The sequence below is a fragment of the Perna viridis genome, chromosome 7, assembly GCF_037379345.1.
Source record: "Perna viridis isolate PV_CMFRI_1.1 ecotype Kerala chromosome 7, ASM3737934v1, whole genome shotgun sequence".
Taxonomy (NCBI): Eukaryota; Metazoa; Mollusca; class Bivalvia; order Mytilida; family Mytilidae; genus Perna; species Perna viridis.
In genome coordinates this window covers 15192501-15218955 of record NC_142451.1, presented here as the reverse complement: position 1 = coordinate 15218955, position 26455 = coordinate 15192501, and the positions used below count along the sequence as shown (strand labels likewise).

Sequence of the window (26455 nt, the reverse complement as noted above, 5' to 3'; positions counted from 1 at the left end):
CATATGGCCCCCCTCCCCCAACTTCCTTTATCCGCGTAAATCATACAAATGGATGATATTGTATACGAAAACACGAAATAGGCCAGAAAAAAACCGTAAGGACATACAAAAAAAAAAAGAAAGTGCAACGATAAAGGTAAAAAAAATGATAGGTCATTTCGAGCAATTATTTTATTAGTGTTGTAAACAAGTTATTATCCATGCATTCCTCCGGACCACTTGGATAGTGTGCTTAAAAAACACACAGAATCAGAGAAATAAAATATAAACATCAATCAAGGCATTAAAACCATGCATCGAATTAGATATTGTATTGTCTCAGATTGATGGATTAAAGTGTATATTTCACATTCGATATTGTATCCGTGTTCAGATATTTATCAAGAGACTTTCAAATGTTTGAAATAAAACACTAATCATCCATTATTCCTTGCTTATGACAGATGATAATGTGTGGCTCATATTTAAGTATTACACCTGCATGCCGTGCGTTTTACCTGGCATCGGCATAACATGAACACGTTAGCGTAAATTTGTAACGCGATTATTTCATATCAATAAAAAGATCATATTCACATGACAAGCCGTAAATCCCTATAAAATATGCCGTCGGCTATCGCGTGTCGGTCGTGATCCGATCGATTGTCACAAACTATCCCTTTCTAAGATTTAAATCATATTATTTGAAAAGGGCTGAATTTCAGCTATGACCTTTGACATTGATATACGGTCACAAGCGGACACATTTTTACTGCACGTTTGAATTATATCCTATAGTTAGTGGTTGTCTGGAAATGAAACAGGACGAAAGTATACACTGGAATTCCTCCTCGATTAAGTATCTTTATATCGAGGCTTATAGGTGAAAACAATCGCATCACAATGAGGATACTCTACATGCCTCCCCAAAATTATTATTAAAGTAGGCAGCAAGATCTTCTAAAAATGGCTCGTTTCTTCACTACTTTTTCTGTACTCTTTGTTTACAACTCGTTATATTTAAGTCTTTTCTTCAATACTAAAATGTTATATTTGTTTGTTGTTTAAATTGTTATTAAAAATGAAAACGTTATTGTTTTCAGAATAGTAATTTATAGTTTACATACGCCTTTTCCTGTCCAAGCAAGTGCAAGTTCGAGTCTGATGTGAGTGGAATTGATTGTGTTTTAGGTCGAAATTCATCCTTTGAACGTTGCAGTTGTTCACATTTGTCGGCGGGGAGTGGGTAAAGTTGGTACCACCTGTTGTCCGTTTTGACATCGGTTTTGGTGTAGACTGTGGTCTCGCTAGATTTTTTTTTTGTTTTGCTTCATGAGTTCGCAGAATAATTGGCTCTGACGACAATAAATTCATTGGTCATTTATCTCAATGTCATCAACACGTTAATGGACCTTTCAGCAAAATTATCCTAATAGCTTCTTATCGATCCTCAATTGGTCAGACTACTTGGTTTTATCCAGGGAATCATTACATGTGCATTTGTACTAATAAGTTCTAGATGGGCGGAAAGGCCTGGAATCTTGTTTGTAAGCAAGAACGGATGTGTTATGTGCTATGTGCAAAATACTAATTAAACATTAAGATTCATCTTGTGGACCCTTTTCGCCAAGCTCTATTAGAACATTGTATCTATGTACATGTAACTATCAAAGCAGTTTGTCTCTAAAAACATACATGCACATGAAAATAATTATCAAAGTGTGATTAGAATATAATAGATTAGCTGCAAGGTATTGTGTAGTATCAAGAAACTTAATAAAGCGTTGTATAATTTTTATCACAGTTGCTCACTATCTAATAAGTACTGACAAATATAGCCATAAAACTCGTAATATTACGAAGAAAATGTTTATGCAACGTGGGATAGAGTTTAAGATATGGACTATAGGTTAATGAATATGTACAATATATCATATCCTGCGCAGCAAGATTTTTTTATTTTCGTAAAAGAACATTTCTTGAATAGAACATCCAACCAATTTAAATTGGAAATGAATCAGTAGAAAAGAAATCATCCGGGGATTTTTTTAAATACATGTTTTGTTCCATGGTTCGTTTTATAGTTAAAAACACAGTCCGAATCCAATATGCAAAACCATCTATGGTAGTCAAGATGTCATTTAAGTCATGCACTGATAGAGTGTTTAATAAATTATATCTTACTTTTCTAATCTGAAATTATAATAATGTTAGAATCAGCCTTTAAGCACATATTGAAGCTGGATATTAAAATTTATAAAGAGTATCGTATGCAACATGTTGCCACAACATTATGTTCCAAAAGTAAGTTACCTCACGCGAGGTGATGCCTTCGGTTGTACATGGGAAAATAATGTTGAAATAGAAAAACTTTCGAAACAATCATAAAATATTTGGTTTTATACGTACAGTTTGGCATTTTGTAATTTTTCAACACAAGCTGCCTTTCTGTAGTACACGTAGCTCGAAAAAAAGATAAACGGGACCAATATTATTTGCATACAGCACTTAATTAACAACTGTTAGGGGATAATTCATGCTGATGAAGAAAAAAGGTCAGTATGCAAACCTGTTGAAGTTGAATCACTCAACGTTTATAAAACCCAGTACTGGTTTGGGTAATGCCAGGACGTAACAGTCAATCAATCTAGAATTACAGACCTAATTAAAGCAAAGGAATAAACACGTGAACTCTTCAAGAGAAGACTGACACACGTCCAGTGACCTTTGTCTCAGTCAGTTTATTTTACTCCCACCTTCTTTTAATTTTGCATTTGTCTAAATAACCCTAAGGAACAAGGATTGATTTTTAAGTATATTAGTTTTGAAAAATATTAAGCAAAATGGCTTATTGTGTATTGTTCTAAACATGTAGTTAAATGATCATTAATATATATATTTCTTATTATTGTTTGTGTCTTGGAGATGATAAAAACATTTATGTATTTTACTAGTCAAAGTCAGATTGTTAAAATTATGTTACTTTTTGATTAAATTATTCCGTGATCTTAGAATCTATTATTGTGAAGCAAATTTCGCCAAATCTAAAATATCAATTCCGCATTTTTAAACACCAGTTTTTACCAATGTTGTAATGTTGTATTATAATTCTAGTGAAATAAGACAAACCATTGCCAAATGAATAAATATTTATATGTAAAACCAAAAGATCAATCCTGAAGCAGGGACTATATAACTACCGTTATCAACTATAGAATAGAAAGATTCCTCACAGAGTACTTGCTGGTGATAAATGAACACTTTGCAAATGATATATTCATGGTAAATTTGACGCTTTTTATAAATTTCTATCCGATTCAAATAACATGACGGCCTTGTGGTTTCATTTGGTATGAAAATTAAGGAATTGTTCTATCGAAAACATGAAAACTTAAAATTTAAAATGCAAGCATAGCTAATAGTATTCTTTAAATAATTAAGCTTCTTTATCTTTCATAGGCGGATATGAACGCGTCTCCTTCGAAAATATATTAGATATTATACATGAATTGCTAATAAATGGTTTCTAAGATTTATAACATAAGTATACTCAACATGGGAAGGGAAGGGAAGACTTCCTTTATCAAAAATTATACATTCTTTAACTTTTGAACTTTCCCGACCTCTGTTACTTAAACTTTCGAACCTTCCCGATATCTGATATTTAACTTTCGAACTTTCCAAACCTATGACCTTTAATTTTCGGACTTCATAACATCTGGATTTTCCGTAATCTGATGAATCCATTGATTTGCCTTTTATGAAAAAAAATCATTTGGGGTCTAATTTGGAGTTAATTTTGTAAATAAAAAATAGGCAAAAACAAATTAGCTAGATCCAAAATTGACGGACGAATTTGGACAGAAACAACAGCAAAGAAAAGGTACGTTGTTTTCTTTACGCCTTGATAGGTTGAATGTTTTATGATTTCACGACTAAACACTACGAGATATTTGTAGACACTTTACTTGTACTTTCTGAAGACAAAACATTCAGCATTTAAAACAACAATTATAACAATTAAGTCAACATTATATACACAGTATATGCTCACAGGGACATTAATGTCGGATTTATAAATAGAAATGCACGGAATCACTAACGCATTTATGACGTCACTGTCGTTGCCGATTCGTGCACGTTATAATACGGATTTTGAAATATCTTTGGTATTTAATTTCACCCTGATGTGAAATTTGTTCAACCTCACAATGTCATGGTAGATCACAATAAAAAATGTAGTAAATGACTAGATTTGTGTTAAATCACCCGGATGTAGTCCCATGGCGTGGAGATACTGATGATGAGTGTCCATTGGAGATGTCACAGTGTCCATAAGCCTCGTTTTTGTATTAGGCAACTTATGTTCCTTTTTCCATTTCATTCTTCGGTTTTGGAACCATATTTTTATTTGTCTCTCTGATAAACATAGTGTATGTGCTATTTCGATCCGCCTTCGCCTCGTGAGGTATCTATTGAAGTGGAATTCTTTCTCCAGTTCCAATACCTGATGTCGAGTGTAAGCGGTTCTGTTTCTTTTGGAATCCGAAATAATGCTGTCTCCTGAAAAAAAGTATACATAAAGTTTTGTGAAATGTGACAGCAATAGTTCCAAAGGAGTTGTTAAAAGACAATTCAAGCCATAACCAAATGTAGTTGCTTCTTTTTTTTCAGTTATATCGTATATCATTTGATTAGTTTACTTATTTACTTTTTTGTTCTATATGATTTAACTATCTATTACATGCATGGTCTATTCTACAAGGTTTTGCATTACATGGCAGCTATAGGAAAACTTCAGTACATAGACATGAAATTGGCCAAGAACTTAAAAAAAATAAAGCACTTTGGATAAATTACTTTGGACAAATTTAAATATTGTAAGATTTTATTCTAATTCTTTCACCATTTTTTTCTTTCATTTTTTAAAAATTGTCTTTCCTATCATACAAAATTAGAAATAGTATTTTCATTATTATTTCACGATTTTTCAATGATCAATCGAAACTACGATTTTCGTTTCGTTGTTTGTAATCTTGATTTTGTCGTTGTTGATTTTTATAATTTTTTTTGGATATGTGTGCATGCTAATATAATAAACCAAACTTTCAAATTTTCAACTATATATTTAGCTTATAATATGTCAAATAAGTGCAAAATATCAAAAAAAGAAAGAAATATTTTGTACGTCTTCACATTGATTTAGTGAAAACAGGAAGAGCATATCAATAACACACAGTTCAAGTTATCATTCTATCTCTATTGATGGTAAATCTCAACAGAGAACATTTAATATTTATCATTTTCAGAGATCATTGCATGATTCTGCACTTTACGATCAATCAATTGCATGGTCGGAAACTTACTCATTAATTTATACAAATGGAAGCATTTTCAGCGTAAGTTCTGAATAGGTGTAGATTCAATGAAAAGAAAATAATATTGTTTTAACATTAGTGAAATTAAATCGTCATCAACATGGACGATGAGTGCTAACGTCTGGTCTTCTCATTATTTTATCCGATGTACTTTTTTCCCCTGATATTTCCAATTTATTATCCTTACGACAAGTTCATTTGTCAATATTAACCGTTCTTCGTGTTGATCAAAACAAAAACCCTAAAGTTTGATATTTCACAGAAACTCTTACTAATCTATCTGCACGCAAATAACCCATTTATTTCTTAGTTTTTACTATTGGTAAACGTTAGAAAAAATCTGATGATTTTTGTATACTTCAAGTTCAAAGAAGTTGAAATCAGTTAGAATATGATAAATATAAACAAATGATAAGGAAAATCGTTTTTATATTGGCTTTGAAATCCTGACATTTTGAATTATAGCAATTTGACTAAAGACCAACTCAACCTCAAACATGACATAAAGGGACGCTTTTGCCGGGATTATATGGTAGAAAAACAGAATCGACTTATCATGAAGACACATTAAAATCAATTTGAACATCCATTTGTTATGCACACATTATTTACTCGAATTCTCTTTCAGATCCATTAAACATTTTTACAGGGTTTATTTTTGCGGAAGGATACGTTGATGCGACAAAATTCACCGTAATGGAAAAATATAACCCAGTGTGCATCTTGAAAACTTCAAAGATCGGAAACTACATTAAGCGCTTGGAACGGACACATCTACACCATTCCAATCAACATTGAAAAGAGAAAAGACAAAATACATTAAAGGAAAATTAATCAATTTGAACATTTACCATTATTAATACGAAGTGAAATAGCCAGCTTACATTGTATGCACACTCCGTATTGACTTTCTGGAAGCATATATTGTTAGAAAATCTTTTTGGGGAAATATTATCAAAATGTCAGATTAAAAGTTTGAAAAATGATTTCCGTATGTTGCTCTCAAACCGACAAGTGTTTTAGAGTAAAATTAAGCGCTTCCAAAAAGGATCGTTCTCACACTAAACGCGTTTTTTTTTTCTATTTTACTTCAATGTTATATTTGTATTTAATTATGAAATCTTTTATTCTTATGTGAAATGTGGGAATCTTTGGTCAATGTCCCTTGTGGATGAAATTACATAAATTTAAAAAAAAAACTGAAAGTTTTAATGTCAATTTGCAGATGGTATGGAGACAAGCTTACAAAATAAAACGGTTTTGAAAAATGAGAAACTCATTAAAAAGACATTAAAATGAAAGGCACCAAATATATTTTGAGTTCATCGTTTGTTGAAAGTCATGGCGAAGAAGTGATAAGCTGTCTTCTCTTTGATCATTACATATCGCCATCAAAATCTACGTTTTTGCTTTACAGCTTTTTTTCTTTTAAATTGACATTAACGAGCGTATTAGGACATTTGACTTTATTTCAGTAATGTATGCACCATTATGTTGAATGACCATGGATTACCTTGCAAGTTGAATATGACTTTTGAAGACAAAAATCTAAAGCAAAATGAATCTTTCAGAAGCGTTTGATATTTAAAAAATATGCGAATATAGAACAAACATTTAAATTTCAAGATGAATTCTTTCGTTTTCTGAACAATTTATACAAAGATGCATATTAGAACATGGTTACATGTATGAAAGAAAAAAAAACCCAATTAGTTTCGAATATGGAGAATCGTGTCCATGTGTATGTACGTCTATACAACTGGTCAGTATGATTGAGTAGGAAATTTGGTATTTAGTAATGGACAACACTCCGAGGAAAAACGTTCAGTTTTGCAAGTTACTTTTGCTAATTCATGCTCCTAAATTTCTTATATCTTGAATTAAAAGAGTACCAAGGAGGTACTTGCTACATACTTTCAATTCGAATATAGACAAAATGCTAGATTGTATTGCAGATTTTATATAAAAAAATTAGACATGAGTAAATATTGAACAATATGCCACAACCGTTCCATCGAAAACCAACGTTGGACATTGCTAACAGATATAAAGATTTGAACCATGAATGATACAAAGTTATAAAACGTTTGATAAATATTTCCAAATGTTTAATTTAGTTTCTTTTATAAATATGAGTTGAAATCTTAAGCGAACATTCCATAAACCTCTACAATACTGTATATGAAAATAATCGAATTTCATTTTGTAGTGTAAAATATCGGTAAATGGAAAGTAACTTGAATTACCAAAGTAATTCAATTCGTCAAAACAATGAAAAAAAATTAAATGAATGGCAGATTGTTTAACATTTCTAAGTTAAATGTTATCTTGTTTATGTCCAAATGGGATTCACACAGTTACATCACTTCAAGTTTTGCAGTGTCTGCGGTTAACCAATTCAATAGCCTTTTGAATAGCAAACACGCAAACAGTTACTCGATCCTATTAATTTCCAAAACTGTAAATCGACACTTTAATGAAGAAAGTGTAAATACTATCACTTTACGATTAAGTTCTACCATGCGGGAATATTTTATGCGCATAAAAACTAAACTCTCAGAAATTTAATGTTGAATGCAAAAATTACTGTATATATAATGTACATACATCTATTTTGGAAACAAAGCACATACACAAATAACTATGTGTATCAAAAATTCTTTCGTTCTACCTAATAAATTTCTTTTGTATCTAAATCATGAACACATAATTATAGGGATAATGAAATATTATATAAGATTTTCTTGCTAGTTATTTAAAATTCATCGTTTGTAACAGACGAAAATTTAATGTTTATAAAATATAAAAACCCAATAATAAAAAAACTTTAGGAATGACGTGTGACAGACCTAGCTCATCCGTATACTTTTATATTCACTGGGACACTGCTTTGTCAATTTATTTATACTCAATAAATAAAAATGATTCAGTACTTTAAACGATTTAAAAGAAATTCGTATTTCGAATCATACACAAGGTGCTTTTTAGATTTAATTCGGATTCAACAAATTTGAGAAGACATACACACAACAAACAGGGGAAATAATTTACAGCATCAACGCACTTGTACATAAAATCAACTTATTTTCTTTACAAAATTCTTCGGTTTTGATTTCATGTTTTCGGAACATCTTCAAAATAATGACCAAGCTTATTTAAAAAATAAACAAATGGAATACAGCACGCTTTGTGCATTTTTTCGAATTATAAAGATAAAATCATTGTATCAAAAGTGTAACGCTTTTATCCACCATATCAATTTAAATTATTGTAACATTTTAAAAACGTATAAATAATCATTTAAGACGACGCCATTCGTTTCAACTCATGGAAATTTATTTCAATAGGTTTTTAAATATGAAAAAGAAAACAGAAAATTACGGTCATAAACAAAATTTCGTATTGAAACAGAGACAATCCTAGGACAAAGAGTATCAGGTTTGGTGACATCCTTTCCATTGACACAAATGAAAAAAATGCCAAAAACTGACATAGTTTATCACTTCTAATATACATTTATTTCAGTGTTTGACATATCTCGGGTTGTTGGTCCGCAAAAAAATACAACTTATCCAATAGCCACTGCGGTTTATAGGGCCTTAAATCAAAATATTTTTTGGTCATAATAATTGAAAAGGACGTTTATTTAATATGCTGAAAATGTCATTGTAGTTTACTGGGATCAGTCGGTCGTGGAACTGCTTTGTTTTAATTTAATTCCGTTAGTGATTGACGTTGGTGAAAATATCAATTCAATAAAAACAAACTTGAAAGAGTTGTAAATACCAGAGAGAGTGAAATGGCGTCAGAATGCATATTTGTACCTATTTCACTTGAAATTCTAGTGAAATTTTATTAATTTTTTTTTCGAATTTTAATTCTATAAATGAAATTTCTATGAACATGACAATCTCAGAATTTTTATCCTGGTTTTATGCAACAATTTCCTTCTGTTTTGTAAAATATCAAAGCGACATCTTATAAATCGTCAATATATCAAACAGATTTTTAAAGTTTAATTAACCCACATTTCATGTGAAAAACGTCGCATTTTGCTGAAGTGATCTCTACATTGAATTCGCAAAATTTGTGAAATACGAAAAAAAAATCCAATTTCTTATTATTTGAATTTATTTTGGCGTTTTCCTCAATAGATCTGTTTCTTTCAGAAATCCCATCAATCAGCAGAAATCGAGATAATTTGCATAACTTATGGAGTGTGAAAAGACTATGTATCGCGTTACAAAGAATTCAGCTCACAGCAGTAGTATTCTTGATATTTGTACTTTAAGGCTATTTAATGCAGTAAAAATTTGAATATAAATGTTTTTGGAATAGATACCTCTAAGAAGAAAATTAAATTTAGATTTTGGTCTCTTAATGACAAGATAAAATGGTAAGACTCCATTATGATACTTTATATTTTCATATCAAGACGCTGAATCTAGTGAATTAGATCATTTTCACCGACTTATTCTATCATAAAAGTAGACGGAGTAAGTCAGATATTTAACGTCAGAAAATAAATGAAAACAAAACAAAATAAAAGATGACAATTTCAATTAATGATTTATAAATATGAATTAAAATACACAAAATTAAGACTAACACTTTGAGTACAAATATAAATAGTTATTTTACTCTCACTGACCTAATTGTAATATCGTCAATAGTATCCTTATAAACAACAATAATAATACAATACATTTGACATAACTGTATACATGTACTTGTATATATGAATCTCATATCTTGAGGACGTACAATGCTTAATTGATATTAACGGGAATTTTGGTCTATTGATAGCACCTTAAATGTGTATTACAATAGATTAATAACTATACGACTGATTTATGGTCCTATTAACTATAATACAATTATAGGCCACTAATCGCTAAACGTGCGAAAGGAAACACCATTTTACAATGTTTTATGGTACATTTTATCCCCATTTATCCTGTGAACGCCTTTTACAACAGCACGTGTCCTGTTAAAATATTCAAAATATGCAAGCTGTGCAGTGAAAGGCGGATTTTCTATTTTGTAGTATATTTTTACTTTTAAATACTGTTAGATTTGATCTTTGAAAGTTTTAACTACACTTATATCGCTGCCCACTTTTAGGGTTATTTGTACTTTTGAAACTGGTAATATGTTAACTTCTCACATCTTCATAATTAGAAATATAGAAAATAAGATATAAATTATTATTACATTTGTTAATTCTAATCCGCCCATATTCAAATGAATGTTTTAAGAGTGCAGAATGGTTGAATACGTGCAACTATCCCAAGTTTTTTTTTAAAATTTACTTGCCGATCCCTGTATTGTAACCATAACACCGATATTGTAATATACATACGTTTGTGTTGTTGAAAACATAAATACCACAAATAAATGTAACTCAACACTGCAAGTTTTACATACTATAAAACATTATGACATTACTTTTTAAATAAAAAAAAACAAATCATACCTGGATTATTTCCTTGACTTTTTCTCATCCATGGATAGATAACAGGTTGTCCGTCTGAATTTGTCTGAGCACAAGCACTTTTAGGGGACGAATCTTCATCCGACGATGTTACTGATGGTGGACTAGGGGACGATGAAACTTGAGCCTGTTGAGTATGAGGCGTGAAACCATTATTTAACGCTGTTCCAGTCCCTCGTCCATACCCCTGAGATGGAGGCGAAGCCCGGGCAGCTGTAACTGTCTCTGGTGGCGTCGGGCAAGGGATGTAATTGTTCGGGGTGTATTTGTCCTCACTGTAACGTCTGTGGTCTGTATATCCGTATGAATTTGGGTAACTTTGTCTATAATAATCCGTTCCATTATTAGGAATATAGTTTGACTGTGAATATTCGTCCGTTGGTGGAAATTTCGGCTCCGTATATGAATTAGGGTTCATCAAAAACGAACTCATGATCATTAATTTTGACAATATTGGTTGTAAATAATTCCAACTCGTTAAGATCACATATTAAAGTCAACTTCACCCTCCCATTTTCTATAGGCTACAACCACGTGATTTTAGTAAACCAATGGTTATTTTTATCCCGCCTATGATGAAATTTTGACGGGAGAACTTGCTCGTCTGTTAAATCAGCTTCCGGCAAAACATATCTATTGAATATGTTTTATCTATTATTATTTATATTAATCGCATCTTTCTTTTGTTATGAAGTAAATACCGTGTAACGAGTTTTCAATATTTTTCTTTTATTCTGAAGCGTGTTAAATTTACTGAAAACAAGAAAAACAACGATTAGCATAACATCAAAGAAAATTCAAAAAATTGAAAATATCTGCAAAACTTAAGATTTATATACTTTACAGACAAAACGAAATTTTATCTTAATTAAAATAGATATTTATTAATTAACTGTCAGGGAATTGGATGTTGCAAAAGTACGAATATTTTTCCGCTAAACATTTTAGAATCATTTATTAAAATAATTAATCTCCATATATTGGATTAATGTGCATGTCCGATTTAAACAAATAGAAATTAATTTTGTTTGAAATTAATAACAGAACTGTGTATTCTGTCTTCATATACCTTTTTAAATAATTAATTTAGATGCAATTAAATTTGTAGTAAATCTTTTAAGTCAATTGTTTTGTAACGGGCTAATAAAAAATTAAAATTTGAACCCCTCAGCAACAAAGCTTCAAAAGAAAGTCACTTTCCTTAAGCTTATATTAAATAATTTACCTTTAAATATAATTTCATATTATTTACAAAATCCACACGCTAAATTCCAGTTTCTAAAGGTTCACTTGGGAAATCAGTTTCCATAATAAGCCCGGTGTAAATAATTAACGCGAATTTTACTAATTCTAAAATTCAATTAAAATATGTAAAATTTTGTTGACAATGACACTCAGATAAGTACAGCAGTTTGAAAAGTTAAATGATTGATTTTGAAAGATGATTTTAGATTTTCACACCGATCTTATTCGTTGATAATTCCGAAAATTACTACTTACCGCACGCCGTTAAAAGAGACAAATAGGGGGGTCACGTTCTATCAGGCAGTAAGACAATTTTTCATTTTTAATGAGGAGTAAATTACATTTAAAAAAACAAAAATTTTGAAATATTTTATGTTCCATGGCTATATAGAATAGATGCTCTGTCTTAATTTGCATACTGCGTAGAATTAATTTAGAAGACACCAATAATTAAATGCGCACGTGTGTAATTATGGGTAGAAAATAACTTGTTTATCTTTATGTAAGTGCAATGACTTTTCTTCTGTATAAAAACTAGTTAAGGAAGTACAATAATAAAAGAAATGTTTCTTAATTTTGTGTAATTGAATATAACTGCTTTTTGGTACCAATATTTCGTTCTTGGTTGTTACATAGATATTAATACATGTACATGTAACCTGTATTTTTAATTTCGTCATTAATAATTAAGTATTTATTGATAGTTTTACTGAGCTGTTAATAATAGAACCATTTAAAACAAATTCTTCACTCAAATGTATTTGTATAATTTTCCTTAGAACTACCAACCTACAGATATATGGAATTTCTATAAATCATAAGTGATGTCCACGATGATTTGGGATAAATATTGGGTATGGCCATTGTGGAATGCAAATAATAGAAATTGATGAAAATGACCAATAAAGGCGAGAAAGTTCAGACGGGTCATCGAATGAATACGGGCATTAAGGTAGGTGCATGATTGGTATGTTTGTTCGTTTTTGTAATCATTATAGGTATAACTCTTAATCAACTTGTAGGCAAGGCAGAGAGGGATAGTAAAATACGTTTTTGATGTCGCTTTCTTATATGTTAACATATACATTATTATTATTAAAGAAAATAATGTTTTGAACCAATGCGATTTTTTGCAATTCCTACTGAGAAATCTTCTAACCTCAAGAAAGAGCAAAGAGGGCCATTCTTAACGGGAACAATGGAGCTCGCTTAACTAACTGTAAAGTCCCAATACAGTGTTTATCAATCGTGGTTCCCCTTTTATTTTAATATCAATTGTAACTCAGTGTACAAGAAGTAAGGCATGCGGTTGAACAAAATACGTTAGTGTACATTTAACATTTAAAAAATGAAGAGCTACTTCATGTAGTCCCTTTTTTTTCATGCAATATCCTATTTGTTCTAAAATCATATATGCATCTTGCCATGGTACTCCGCAAATATTTGTCACAAAGTATTGATAAGTGACACGTTTGCAAAAAAAATCTTAACTACTTATATACAGATGTTTATAGATAAAATTATATGGTACTGGCATGGTTTTGTTTCTCTGTTTCTTCCTCATTGGATAGAAGATAGGTTTTATGGATGTTTAACCAATATTGCTGGTATATTGCCATTTCATTTGATAAACAAAGAAAGAAATATCGAAGTAGTCTTCAAAAGTCCATCTGTTTATAACAATTGTAGATGTCCAATTTGTACAGCATGTGTATGTATAGAAATCCCCATTGTATATTGAAAGTCCGTTAATTACTGTTCATATTTTGTGTTGGTTAATGTATTAAAGGCGTTAACGAGGTTGTATAGTATTTGCTTGCTATTTTCAGAACCACATTAAAATACTATCTATACATTAGTCTTTGTGGTAAATAGTGATGTAAGTTTTTCGTGTAGAGTATTTTATTTTCTTGAAGTATGATAAATCTAGAAATAAATTAGAGTAATTTAATCAAAGTGTTGATTATGGCGTTACATTCCACAAGATTGACTAACAGAACGAACCAAATATGACAGATTAAAACTTAGAACGGTGATGCTATGCAAAATTGTGCACATGTGCAACGAACCCAGATGTAGGAATGAAAAATGAATTGTCAAATATTTCGGAGAAATGATAATGACTTGATTAACGATATCCCCTGCTACCGACAAATAAAATTCGATGAATATTTACCATCGAGCTAGTTCGGACCTTTGACCGGCTCCCTGATTGCTAGGGAGGACTCTTTAGACACTAGTGTTATTAATGGCAGTAATTTTTCATCCTTTCGTTCTGTTAAGATTTAAAACACCGCTTCATGAGCAATTAGTTGTCCATTGAGACATCTAAGCTTCGGTTCTTTACAGAGTCAGATGGGTATTGATTGTTCTTTTCTGAATAAAATATGTGTGTTTAAAGAAGTTACTGCCTATTCAATTAAACGTTTTATCACCTGTGAAATTTGGGTTTAATAGTTGAGAAATGTGCCTCTTTGAAAGGCTTGCATAAGAAGAAGAGTGATTACCAAATTACTAATGGCCGCTTGATGCTCAACAGACGGTTTGCGGTTGAAGCATACTAAGATTTTGAAAGTTTCAAAAGGATATTTGAAGAGTGTTAAGTTGATATCCCCGTGCTCTACAAAGGACACTAACATCTATCGTATATGATGGCTGTTTGCCGCCCGTCGGAGCTTCAAAACCATATACATCTGATCACAACATGTATATGTGTTTGCACATGCTACCCTGAGAGATATATTGCATGAAGTGTTTTGTCACACCACCGTTTCAGTACTGTTCTATATGTCATAATGTTTTAACAATTAGCTGTCCTCTTGAGTCCTTCATATAAGTGGACTCATGTTTTCCAAATTTGTTTTTTTATAATGATAGCATAATTTGACCGAAAACTACCATGATGCGTGTTTGAATGAAATTTTAAAGTAGAAAGTTCCTATAATTTTATAGTGCAGACCATTTACAATGGTGATAAAATTAATGACACGTCAGGCTTTTAACAACCATTTTATGTGTTGTGACTTGAGAAAACATGCATATTTTTGCTACTACATGTAAATGGAAGTTTAGGTTTATACAAAATATACATAACAGCAAGCTTAAGTATGTATTCGATCATAAACATTTGCACTTTTCTTGTAGGATTAATAATTTTATAACTTCCGACGTAAACTTTTGAATAGAATGACTAGAGACTTAATGACAAAAGGAGATAAGTATCAGAACACGGATTACACACTGAACAATGGGAACAAACATTAATCTTGCTACTACGGCAGATTTTCATGACATTTGTGATTCGCGACCAGTATTTACAGTACATATAAGTCGAAATTGAAACACAAAATAGGCTGGGAACGGTTTTAAGTCACAAAATCCAAAGTTATGATCGGAAGAAATTGAAAACTGAACAAATTATGGCGGTGATAAATGTCAAAACCAATGTCGGTTCATCAAATGTTACACGGAGATTACAGCGGATTTACAAGCCCGGTAAAAAGAAAACAAAATTGATTTCAAAACCTGAAATTGATTTTCTTAATAAGCTTCTTTAAGACTTCTCCTAAGAATTTGCATGTGCGTCTTTAGGTCACATGTTTAAGAAATGGGGATTCTTTGTTCAAAAAAGTAATTTTTCTTCTCTTTCCGACATTTCTCATTTATAAATGCATATTAGAGAGATATTGTAGGTTTTTGCTTTAAGATTGATCTGAAACCTTTCTTAGTCTTTTCTAGATGCTACTGACACTGCCCATTAATTTTAATAAGACTCGGCAGTCGAAATCTTGTTTTCCGTATGCAGAAAGTAAATTTATCATTTGTAGAAAATTACTACGTTTACGAAGAAATCTTGTCACTTGATAAATCTCTTTCCTCGCCCTGGAAAGCTGGTTCCTCAAGAAGGCATCTCGACAAATGAATTTTAGAAATCTCAGAGGCATTTTCTAATTATTATTTAAGACCATCTGAAGATGTCAGAACGTAATAGAATATTTTAATACGGAATGAACCACACAGCCTATCGTATCGAATGAAGTCTGGAGTTAAGTCGGTCTATTACGAGACAGATATGCACCGAAATATACTCAATATACGATTTTTCGATAAATTATTTGTTTATTCAAAATTACGAACAACATAAAAACACTCGAATCAATCACATAACAATCTCCCAGCACAATAACACTTCAACGATTGAAGTTTGTCCGACGTATTTTGTATAGTGGTCTTAATAAAAATCGTGCAAGTTTACACCGAAAGAATATATGCCATTCAATCGACATGTGTTTTCGCTTACCATTCAGTGTTGGACTACTGGGAAGTGCTATATATGACTATTATGTCAAGAGAGGTATTTGTGTCCCGTTTGATATGTAACTGCGGGCTCTGGAGTACTTCTGTACACATTTCCGATGCATTTTAATTCCTAATAAAACACAGAAAGCAAATTCTTAAATATAAAAACAAAAGTATATAATCATTCAAATACATGTATACATACTAGTCTAATCTTTTGAGACGCCATTTGAAGGATACTCAAAAAGACATTTTAATAGTTTTGGAAGGTACAGAACTTAGGAGGACCTTATACACGGAAAAAAAAAAGACCCACGTGACATAGTTTGAACATACCCAATCTCAAACGAGTTTAGCATGCGATGTATTCTCAATACATATCAAGATTTTCATCATTACGGTTTGAAGAAGGTTTGATGATCTCCGATTTTGCAAAACAAACAGGAAGTAACAACCAACCACCAAAACACAACAAAAAAAAGACATGCCAAAAATAATCGAAAAAACAACAACAAACAAACAAAATATCTGGCAGAATACGCAGACTTGATGCAATTCCATGATTTTCTTCTCCCTTTGAACATTTACTACGAGCTCATGGGACTGGTGGTCCTCGAAATATACTATTATAGCGATTAAAGGTACAAGTAATTTATACATGTACACAAGACAAGTAACAATCTTAAATGTGAGAAGTTCATTGCTCATTTTAATAGCATAATCCCGTAAAGAGAATCAACCTAGTGAATATTCATTGCATTTGTCGTAAAGATTAGGCTGTTCGTAAGAATCGTAAGAATAGTCAAGAACATTTTGCATTCAAGTAAGAATTTAGAAATGTAATCTCTGAACTTATTTCATCAGATGCATTGTGAAAATATTCGTTTTGATGCAAAAATATGTGTCATTGATATACTGTACTTTATTCAAACAGTTTTTGTTGAAAGCAATCTAACCAAACTGATAAAAATGAAAGCATAAACGCGATTCCTAATTTCTTTTCATCTTCAGTGATGATAGGTTTGATTAAAAATAAAAAATGTAACAGAACTGCTGGAAATGAATATGACTCAAGTCGTTCAACGAAAACTTTCTTCTCTAATTAAATGGTTTTGTTCACAGCTTTTGTGTTTTAGTGCATTGTAGATGTGAATATTGGTGTAAATCTAGAAACTCAACAATGACCGTTAAAATGATATCCTAATATTTTTTTCTCGCCAGAAGCATAGCCCTGTAATTCAGAAGCGAAAAAAACCCAAAAAATCCCATATAAATTATACTTGTTTCACACACAAACCAAAGATAGCATAATACAACAAAACAAAAACAATACAAAAACAAAACAATAAAAAAGCAAAAAGCAACAAAAAACAACAAAACAAAAACAACAAAACAAAAACAAAAACAAAAACAAAAAAGAAAAAATGCCAAAGAACATCGATCAGGCGCTCATCGGTTAACCAAACTTCTTAAAGAATTGGAAAAGCAGAAAAACAGGCAACACGTCCCCTTTTGCCTTTGATGTTAGGCAATTTTTAAAAATCTACTAATCTTTTAATTCATATCTTTCTTGCAATAATTAGCAGCCTTCCGGGATCATGTATTGTGTACAACTGAAGGATAAACAATCCCATGTAAAATATAAACATGTTTATTGCCCAGGGATTAAGACATCAATTATATTGTGTATTCGTGTTTATTTTTTGCAATACATTTGAAGCATTTTAACATAACAATATATTGAAGATTGATTGAAGGGTTTTATTTACGGAAATTAAAGCGAATTATACGGTATAAAAACAGAAATCATTGCGAAGTTATGATCGCGAAAATTAAAATCGCAATAAATGACTTTTATCATAACCAATGTAGGATTTTCCTACAAATAGGAAAGTCCTAAATTGCCATTTTTACTAAATCGACAAATTGCAATAACTTATTTGATATACACAATAATTTCTGAATTTACTTGTGATTATCTATCAATCAATAAGACAGTTAGATCATTTAATAGAACAGCTAAATGTACATTTTGATATTTAAAATATAACTGTCGAATACGAAACAGTATCAATTCAAATATGCATGTATGTGTAAGTTTGTTCTGTTTTTAAATATACTGACTAACCACTATAACGAGTACAGGGGTCAGTTTCATACAAAATCGCAAACCAAGCCCCGATTTAATTCATATATTAAGTAGCACTCCAGCTAAGGATCATGCAAAATGTGATTCATGGGTAAAAAGCCTACATATTTTTATTTTTTGATATTTTGTTTGAAAAGTCATAGTAAACAGAAATAAACGTGGTTTTTCATATAACCCGTGCTCTTAGGAGATAAAAATTACATAGAATGCACTGTAGATTTCAAAATTAAGGGAGATAACTCTGTAAATGGCGCTCCAATACAATCGAATCTACTGTATTTTCAATGTCGATTATCTCCTAAGAGCAGGCAGATTTGAATGAATAAGTACACATTTCATAGTATAGACCCATAAAACAACTTAATTACAAAAATAAAAAAATTGTAGCCTTTTTTTGGGGTGTATCACATTTTTCAAATTTTGCATGATTCTTACAAAGACAGCTACTTGAAAACAATATGATTGCATGAAATTTAGGATAGTTATGATGAAACCTTTAAATTTCTGAATCCCTATAGCTTTGTGTAAATGTGCTGTTTTTGGAACATTTGACTAACATGTCTGTTTTTGGAACATTTGACTAACATGTCTGTGTATCATTAATGATGTGTCGTCGATAAACCGAAAAACTGTAGATTTATTCAAAAGGAAATCAGGTATCAGAGGATAGTAACTTAAAAATAATAATAATAATAAAAAACCAAACAAACAAAAATGTTGATGTGTTGAATATTACTCATATAACACGTTTGATGACTGACCTTCGTTGAAAATAAGATTAAACTTATACCTACACTATTCGCACACATACTTTACAACGTTTACAAACCAATGTGACACCTCTTTATAAGGAACATATTCTGTGGGAATCTGATATAATTTATCTGTATAGAGAATATGCAGTCACAGACACAACACAATTTGTCTCATGCATACCTGTAATAAAAGGGAAAACTAGTCTAAGATTGCAAACATTCAGAACAGCAAAAATCAAATTTGTTTTCTAAAAATAAGTCTCAGAAATATTTTTCCTGTTTCGTTTTTTTTTCAGTTTAGACATATACATTAATGTCTTATTACAGACATAACCGGAGAATTTCACATTCATTGTATCGTACTTAATTTAAGTTTATTAAAATAAGAGAAATCAAACATGATTGAAACGAAATTCTTACCGAAAACGTCAAATGTCAAGACAAAATCGTGACAACAAAGTCAAGCAAGGAAACCGAAACTTAACACACAGAAATCAAGAAGTTCGGAAGTTACCGCCCAACCTTCCTTCAAAAATATGTTTTTTTAGTATAAGAAAGAGATATTTGACGAGAAATACATACATGTATCTATCTTACTGATATTACACCTTATGTTGTGGTATCGCCCAAAGGACCTTTGGATTAATAATCTGAGTAATGGTAGCACGAGGCTACACAAAATCTATTCTGTAAGCGGTTCAGTAAGGTATATATAAAGTTGGTGAGCTAGATATTGAATGTTGAACATGTTGCACATACTAGATGAATATATTTCATTACACGTAAAATCAAGTGTAATAGAATGCAAAAAAAAAAAAAAAACAACAACAAACGAACAAGCAAAAAAACACAAAAGAACAATTCAGTTACTTTAACACATTGAACAGAGTTCTTTGTGAATTATACTCATTATTAGTAATTGCAGTATTGTGATATCACTGTCCCCATTGTGCTCCTCTACTTCCTTCACTCTTATGCGGCTGGTTTTGTAATTGATCTGATTCGAAAGAAAGAACATCGTTTATACTCGGCGTCACATAAATAACATACTGTTAAAATTTGAATAAAAATATTTTCTACGACTTTATTGACACCAACCGTTGTTTAAATTGTCTTAAATGACTTGCTCATTCGTTTAGCCAAACAGCTTCTCAAAAACAAGTCGCTTATAAGCTTAAATCATGCGTAACAAATCCTTACGGGAAAATCCCATACTAATATCCGCCATGTTGGTTTTTACGGGACGATTTGTTTACAAACGAAGTTCGTAAGTTCCTGTCGAACTCCGGTGACAATCGTCTGCTTGATCAACTTCTCGGTATTGTACGTTGTTCGCGTAAAATAAATCCGAGATATCCGAAATAACGCCGAAGTGCATTCTGGGTTCTTCGGTTTTTGGACAAACCATTTAAACGTAAACAACATCTCCTAGCAACCCGATCACTGTAAACATGGCCGACTTTTTACAATGTAAATATTGGCACCCAGAATTAAAATCTGACCGGAATTTAACGATTCAATGTTTAGGGAGAAGCCGTTTGGCTAAACGAATGAGCAAGTCATTTAAGACAATTTAAACGACGGTAGGTGTCAATAAAGTCGTAGAAAATATTTTTATTCAAATTTTAACAGTATGTTATTTATGTGACGCCGACTATAGTTAGATCTTTAATATCAGTTTCCGCTATATAGATGAAGTATTATCGTAAAACAATCCTAGTTTCGGGGATTCGATACATCGAATCTACCCTCAAAGAACTTGAGAGGCACTGTGAAGTCAACCTCATATCTTGACCTACACTTAGAAATCGATGGTAAAGGAAAACTATTGACCAAACTATACGACAAACGTGATGACTTTTCATTCAGTATTGTCAACTTTCCTTTCATCAGTAGCAACATACCTTTAGCACCTGCGTATAGAGTTTTCATATCAGAACTCATACGTTATGCCAGAGCCTGTCGTTACTACGGAGACTTTTTGTATCGCGCTAGACTTCTTAAAGTTAGGCTTCGGAAACAGTATTATGTTACTACAAGATTGGGATCATCACTACAGAAGTTTTATGGTCGTCATCATGAATTCGTTAGGTGAATTCGTGGATCGTTACGGTGTATCCATCTGCACCATGAAAACTTATTTTTTTCAACTTATCATAGCTTCCTGTTGCTCCTTCGTCTACCAGGACTTGACTTTTTATGGGCAACTCGGCGGGTGTTTCTAGAAAAGTAGAGGACACTTACCCTACCGATGCACCTCGTCCATGTTCATTTACTTTTGTTACTTAGTATTTATTATTATTTTTATTATATATTCTTTGTTGTGTTTGTCTGTTTTCTATGTCTGGTCTTTGTCCCTGGATTACATTCTCTTGGTTTCCGCTAGAATCTTGGTTCCCTTGATTAACTATCACAGAGCTGTTCGGATTATTCATTCATTCATGTCTTTATTTTCTCTACGGTAGAGGCTTATACATGTAGAATACTAATAGAGTTAAACTATATATACAACTATGCAAACCATCATTAAACAAACGATTTTAAGAGACATATACTAAGCATGTTACAAATGGAAACGTACAAAAACAGATTCCGATATGAAAAAAAGGAAAAGAATATCAGTGTATGAAGTTAACATATATGACAGAGATTTATGTATCAAGGTATCGTAAGTAGACGGACCGGGACCTTGCTATACATGGCAATACACTGGATCTCATGTGGGTGACAAAGACTGAGGAAACAATCATAATCAACGTTCCTCGACTTCGACGGGCATTTGATATTATTGTTTCTTATCGTATCCTCACAGTTGGTTAATTGTTCAAATGGGAAATGTTCGATTGGATTGTGTAGTCCCACCTGCGACTTGTATTTAAAATAAAATAGAAGTTGCAACTAGATTATTCAGTCAGACACTTTACGCCACTGACAACACAATTTGACAAGAATTAGTTTTGACTTTAATTATTAAAAAGCCACTATCTGCTAAATGTAAAACCGCACTACTATCGACGGAAGTGTATCTTTTGCAAGCAATGTTGCTTCTTGACCCTTATTAGGAGACAACAGTGCATTTGGTATATTTACGGAAGATCGTTTTTCGTGTCAATGACTTGTTGTAAAAAAGCACTAACTCATATCATTTTTAACAAAGTGTTTTTTAATAAAAATAAATCTGGGAATTCAAACCGCATATTTTTGTTACTTTGTATGTATTGTTTTGTTTATTTTATGTTTTTTTTGTTTTGTATGTCTATTTTCCATATTTCTTCTTCATACCGGGATTACATTCTTATTTTATTTCCGCTACCGCTAAAATCTGTTCCCATGGTTACTCTTTCCATATCAGCTCATGGATATTGAAAACGTAATTTCAGCAAATCAATCTATACAATAGAACCACCGAGTTAATCTTTCGATATACCTTATTGTTCAGAATCTGCCAACAGGTAGTTTTGAGCAAATCGTAATCTTTCACTAGAAAGGGTTGATACATAGGTTACTTTTGGGGTAGACCTAGGATAAGGGGCACAACTCTTACAAATCATTTTGTACGTTTGTGTTAACTATTTTACATACATCTTATGTAAGCATCAAAGTAACTTGTATTCATTTCATTCTCTTTCAAATGAGGGTTAAATAGGCTTTGGTGAAATTGGATATGATACAATCATATCACTAACAATAACAAGCATGTATTAATGCTGTATAATATTGCTTGATGGCTGTAGGTTGTTTCCTTTGTTTTATTAGTTTTTTTGTGTACCTTCAATATTATTGGTTTATATTCGATAGTTGAAATCAAGTTTTAAATGGCGTTGTAGATTCCATTGATTTCAATGAATTGAACAGCAAGAGTTGTAAAATGGTATGTTGTCTTAGAACGTATCAATTATGAAGCGATTATCATTTATACTTTTAAATTTGTATTGCATTAGTAAGCTTACTGAAATCAATGAAAGGGAAAATCACAGTCACCAAAGTAGTACTGCAGCAACGATTCTTGGTTGTAAAACCCACTTATTTCAATTTTTCATATTTTGTTTAACTTTTTAATTAAACAGAAATTAACATGTAACTTTTTATTTAAACCCTGTTTATATAAGATATAGATGAAATGGAACGTACTATATAATTCAAAATTAAGAGAGTTAATTCTGCAAATTACACTGAAATACAACAGAAACTTTTGGATTTTCTGTGCAAATTATCTCATAATAACAGACAGATTTGAATGAATAAATATGAATTTCATCATACATGCCTATATTACAAATTAATGAAAAAAAATTTAGCCTTTGTTTTTTTGTTTTGTTTTGTTTTGTTTTTGTTTTTTTTTTTTTGGGGGGGGGTGGGGGTATCACATTTTTCAGAATTTGCATAATTCTTACAAAGACTGCTAATTAAAAATACGTCGTTCATTTTTGTTTTACTCTGTTTAAAACAAATGAAACAAAGTGCAAATTGAATGTATGTATTGACGTCGAACTTAGGCATCTTATATTTTTTTATTCAAATTTGGAATCTATTTTTCATATCATTGCAAGACCCACCTATTGTTTAACGTACAACTGAAGCTATATTAAAAATATAAACAAATTTTCGGTACTAACTATAATTATGATCAGGTCGGACCGCTTGCATATCAGGCAGAGCAGAAAAACAGGCATAAGTCTTCTTCTTTTCCTTTGATGTTCTGCGAAATTTTAAAGTCCATTAATCTCTTAATTCACTTTTTCGTGTTATAATTAACGGCCTTTCGGGTACATGTTTTTTTTTTTGTACAGAATCATGATAAACCAGTACATTGACCACAATTTTACGTTTTTATTGCCGAGGGATTATTGTTACTACAAATCAATGTGTATTCTGCATTATTGTTTAAAGGAATTTGTAAATTTGAAAACACTCCATTGGCCAACAGCTCTACAATTGTCCAAAACTGTACATGTCCTGTTGTCTCAAAATCGAATTATTTTAAATGACATGGAAATCATTTTCTACTGTACTAGAATACGTTATATGTTCTGAAGTCTTTCCGAATTGTTATCTTGTATACGTAATAAGAACATACGTAGCCGAAATACTTTCACATCATAAAGAGAACAATTTCAAGCTAAGTTCTGCCCGATCAAGATTAACATTAAATACAATATACAGACATATATTTTCCACATTTAAATTAACATGAAGGTTCGATTCACATGAATTTCACATGAACTCTTGTTACATTGTCAATTTTCCCAATTCAGGTGAAAATCACATGAAACAATGTTGTTCAGTTTTATCATTGTCTCGACACACATTCCGTCTATGTAAACAAAAACAAAAACAAAAAAAGTACAAAGTTCTAGTGGTCGAGTGTTGCAAGTGTTCAAATAACATATGTAATTCAGACTTACTGTATTTAAATATATTATATATATTTGATTTAAGTGAACAATGCATCGTAAACAAACAAAGATTTACTTGCATTATGTAAAATAATGAATAACATGTAAACTAGGCGCACTTTAATGTAAAACATATAAGTAATAGTTCCAATCCCCTATACTGCTACGTATTTTAATGTAAGGAATACATCTTAGTATTTCCCAATTCTGCTACATATTTTAATGTAAGTAATATTTCTTAGTGTATCCCAATTCTGCTCCGTACTTACAGTTCTTAGTATCTCCTAATTCTGCTACGAATTTATAGTTCTTAGTATTTCAAATTCTGCTACCTATTTTAATGTAAGTAATAGTTCTTAGTATATCCCAATTCCTCTCCGTACTTATAGATCTTAGTAACTCCCAATTCTGCTACGTATTAATATTTCTTAGTAACTCCCAATCATACAATGTTTTTTTTCTATACTGTTGCTACATTCAAAGTTTGCTATAATAAATTCATAAGTATAAATGACACCTGTTGCTTTCGACACACTTCCAACAGTTGGATCAAGATAAACTTTGTATTCTTTTTTATTCTCATTTTTATCTTATGTAACTAAGTATCAAGACCTTTGGAATTTTTCGCCTTGTCAACCACGGAAACAGCTGATGTCTAGACAAGACTGAACAATTTGAAAGTAATGTTTTTGAAGAGGGAAATGTATATCTATCAGTTTATTGTTGTTTAAACAACGACAATCGTGATGAGATGAGCTGTCCCGTACTACCATACATCGTGTACTAAGTTACATCCCTAGATTAATCCTTCGAGGAGGAATGGCCTAGCTGGCCGAGTGGTCTAGGGTGCGGGACTTTGTGCAGGCGGTGTTGCCTTAAATGTCACAGCGGTTCGAGTTCGAGTCCCGCGGAGAGAACGACAAAAAATTTGACAATTCTAACATCGTTGGCAATTTTTCATACCTTTCAATACTTACATTATCTTCCCTGGGTAAATTGGATCCGATGGAGCAGTGTAACGGAAAGAATCGTCACATTCTGAGACGTTTACATATATATATGTATATATATAGCAAACCTATAAACAATTTTACTTTTTCAAATTTTTCAAATATTAATCATAATAGTTCGAAAGAATTTTTTTCAACCACGCGCTAAAGTCGTCATCAATTGAAAAATCAGTATTTGAACTCATTGTATGGAGATTAACTTGTTCTAGTACTATAGCTGCATATGTGTCCAATAAGGGATTATATCTGAAATTTCAGTGTCTATGTATATTCTCTAAATAATAAGTATTGCTGCTAATGAGAATTTAATTCATGAAACGCCCGTAAATCATACCGAAATTTACGATTTCAATATTTTAATATGAGTAGTATTTTATTTAGTGACTAAATATAATACTTGTTTTTTTCATTGTTAGATACATGATATACGGGAAAAAAGTCTACTGCAAATTAGTAAGATTCAACAAATTTACACTAAATAAAGTTTTCAAGCATTAAATATGTTCTAACTGTTCGAATATGTTTACATCGATACATTTTCAAGCATAATTGACATCATAATAAAGTTAAGGTAAAGGAAAGATAACGATTTACCTTCGAACAACAAGGAATTGCAAATACGATTAGTTTCGTGGAACGTCAACTATTCGTCAGGTGAAAAAACACCATGTCGGATCCAAAATGGACATTTTTAATTTTCTTTAACCGAAACGCCATTTCAGAGGTTACCGAAATTTGAAAATGGAGTTA

At 31.4% G+C, this 26455-nt stretch overlaps 1 protein-coding gene and 2 long non-coding RNA genes across 3 annotated transcripts in view; 1 reads left to right on the top strand and 2 right to left on the bottom strand.

Annotated features, from left to right (window-relative positions):
• Positions 1–3929: 3929 nt before the first annotated feature.
• Positions 3930–12271, bottom strand: LOC148611496 (homeobox protein Hox-D4a-like). The gene is made up of 3 exons (XM_088592092.1): positions 12077–12271; positions 10834–11604; positions 3930–4542 (listed from the first exon to the last, which is right to left on the bottom strand). The coding sequence occupies exons 2-3, from the start codon at positions 11288–11290 to the stop codon at positions 4229–4231; spliced, it is 771 nt and encodes a 256-aa protein (XP_088448218.1). The 5' UTR covers positions 11291–11604; positions 12077–12271; the 3' UTR covers positions 3930–4228.
• A 610-nt stretch (positions 12272–12881) lies between these two features.
• Positions 12882–26455, top strand: part of LOC148611494 (uncharacterized) — a 44003-nt gene continuing 30429 nt past the window's right edge. Inside the window, exon 1 of the long non-coding RNA XR_015924136.1 lies at positions 12882–13048. This is a non-coding gene — a long non-coding RNA (uncharacterized LOC148611494). The remainder of the gene's footprint in view (positions 13049–26455) is intronic.
• On the bottom strand, positions 16121–25454 carry LOC148611495 (uncharacterized). Its single transcript, XR_015924137.1, has 3 exons — positions 24965–25454; positions 19339–19480; positions 16121–16525 (listed from the first exon to the last, which is right to left on the bottom strand). It is a non-coding gene; the product is annotated as an uncharacterized LOC148611495 (long non-coding RNA).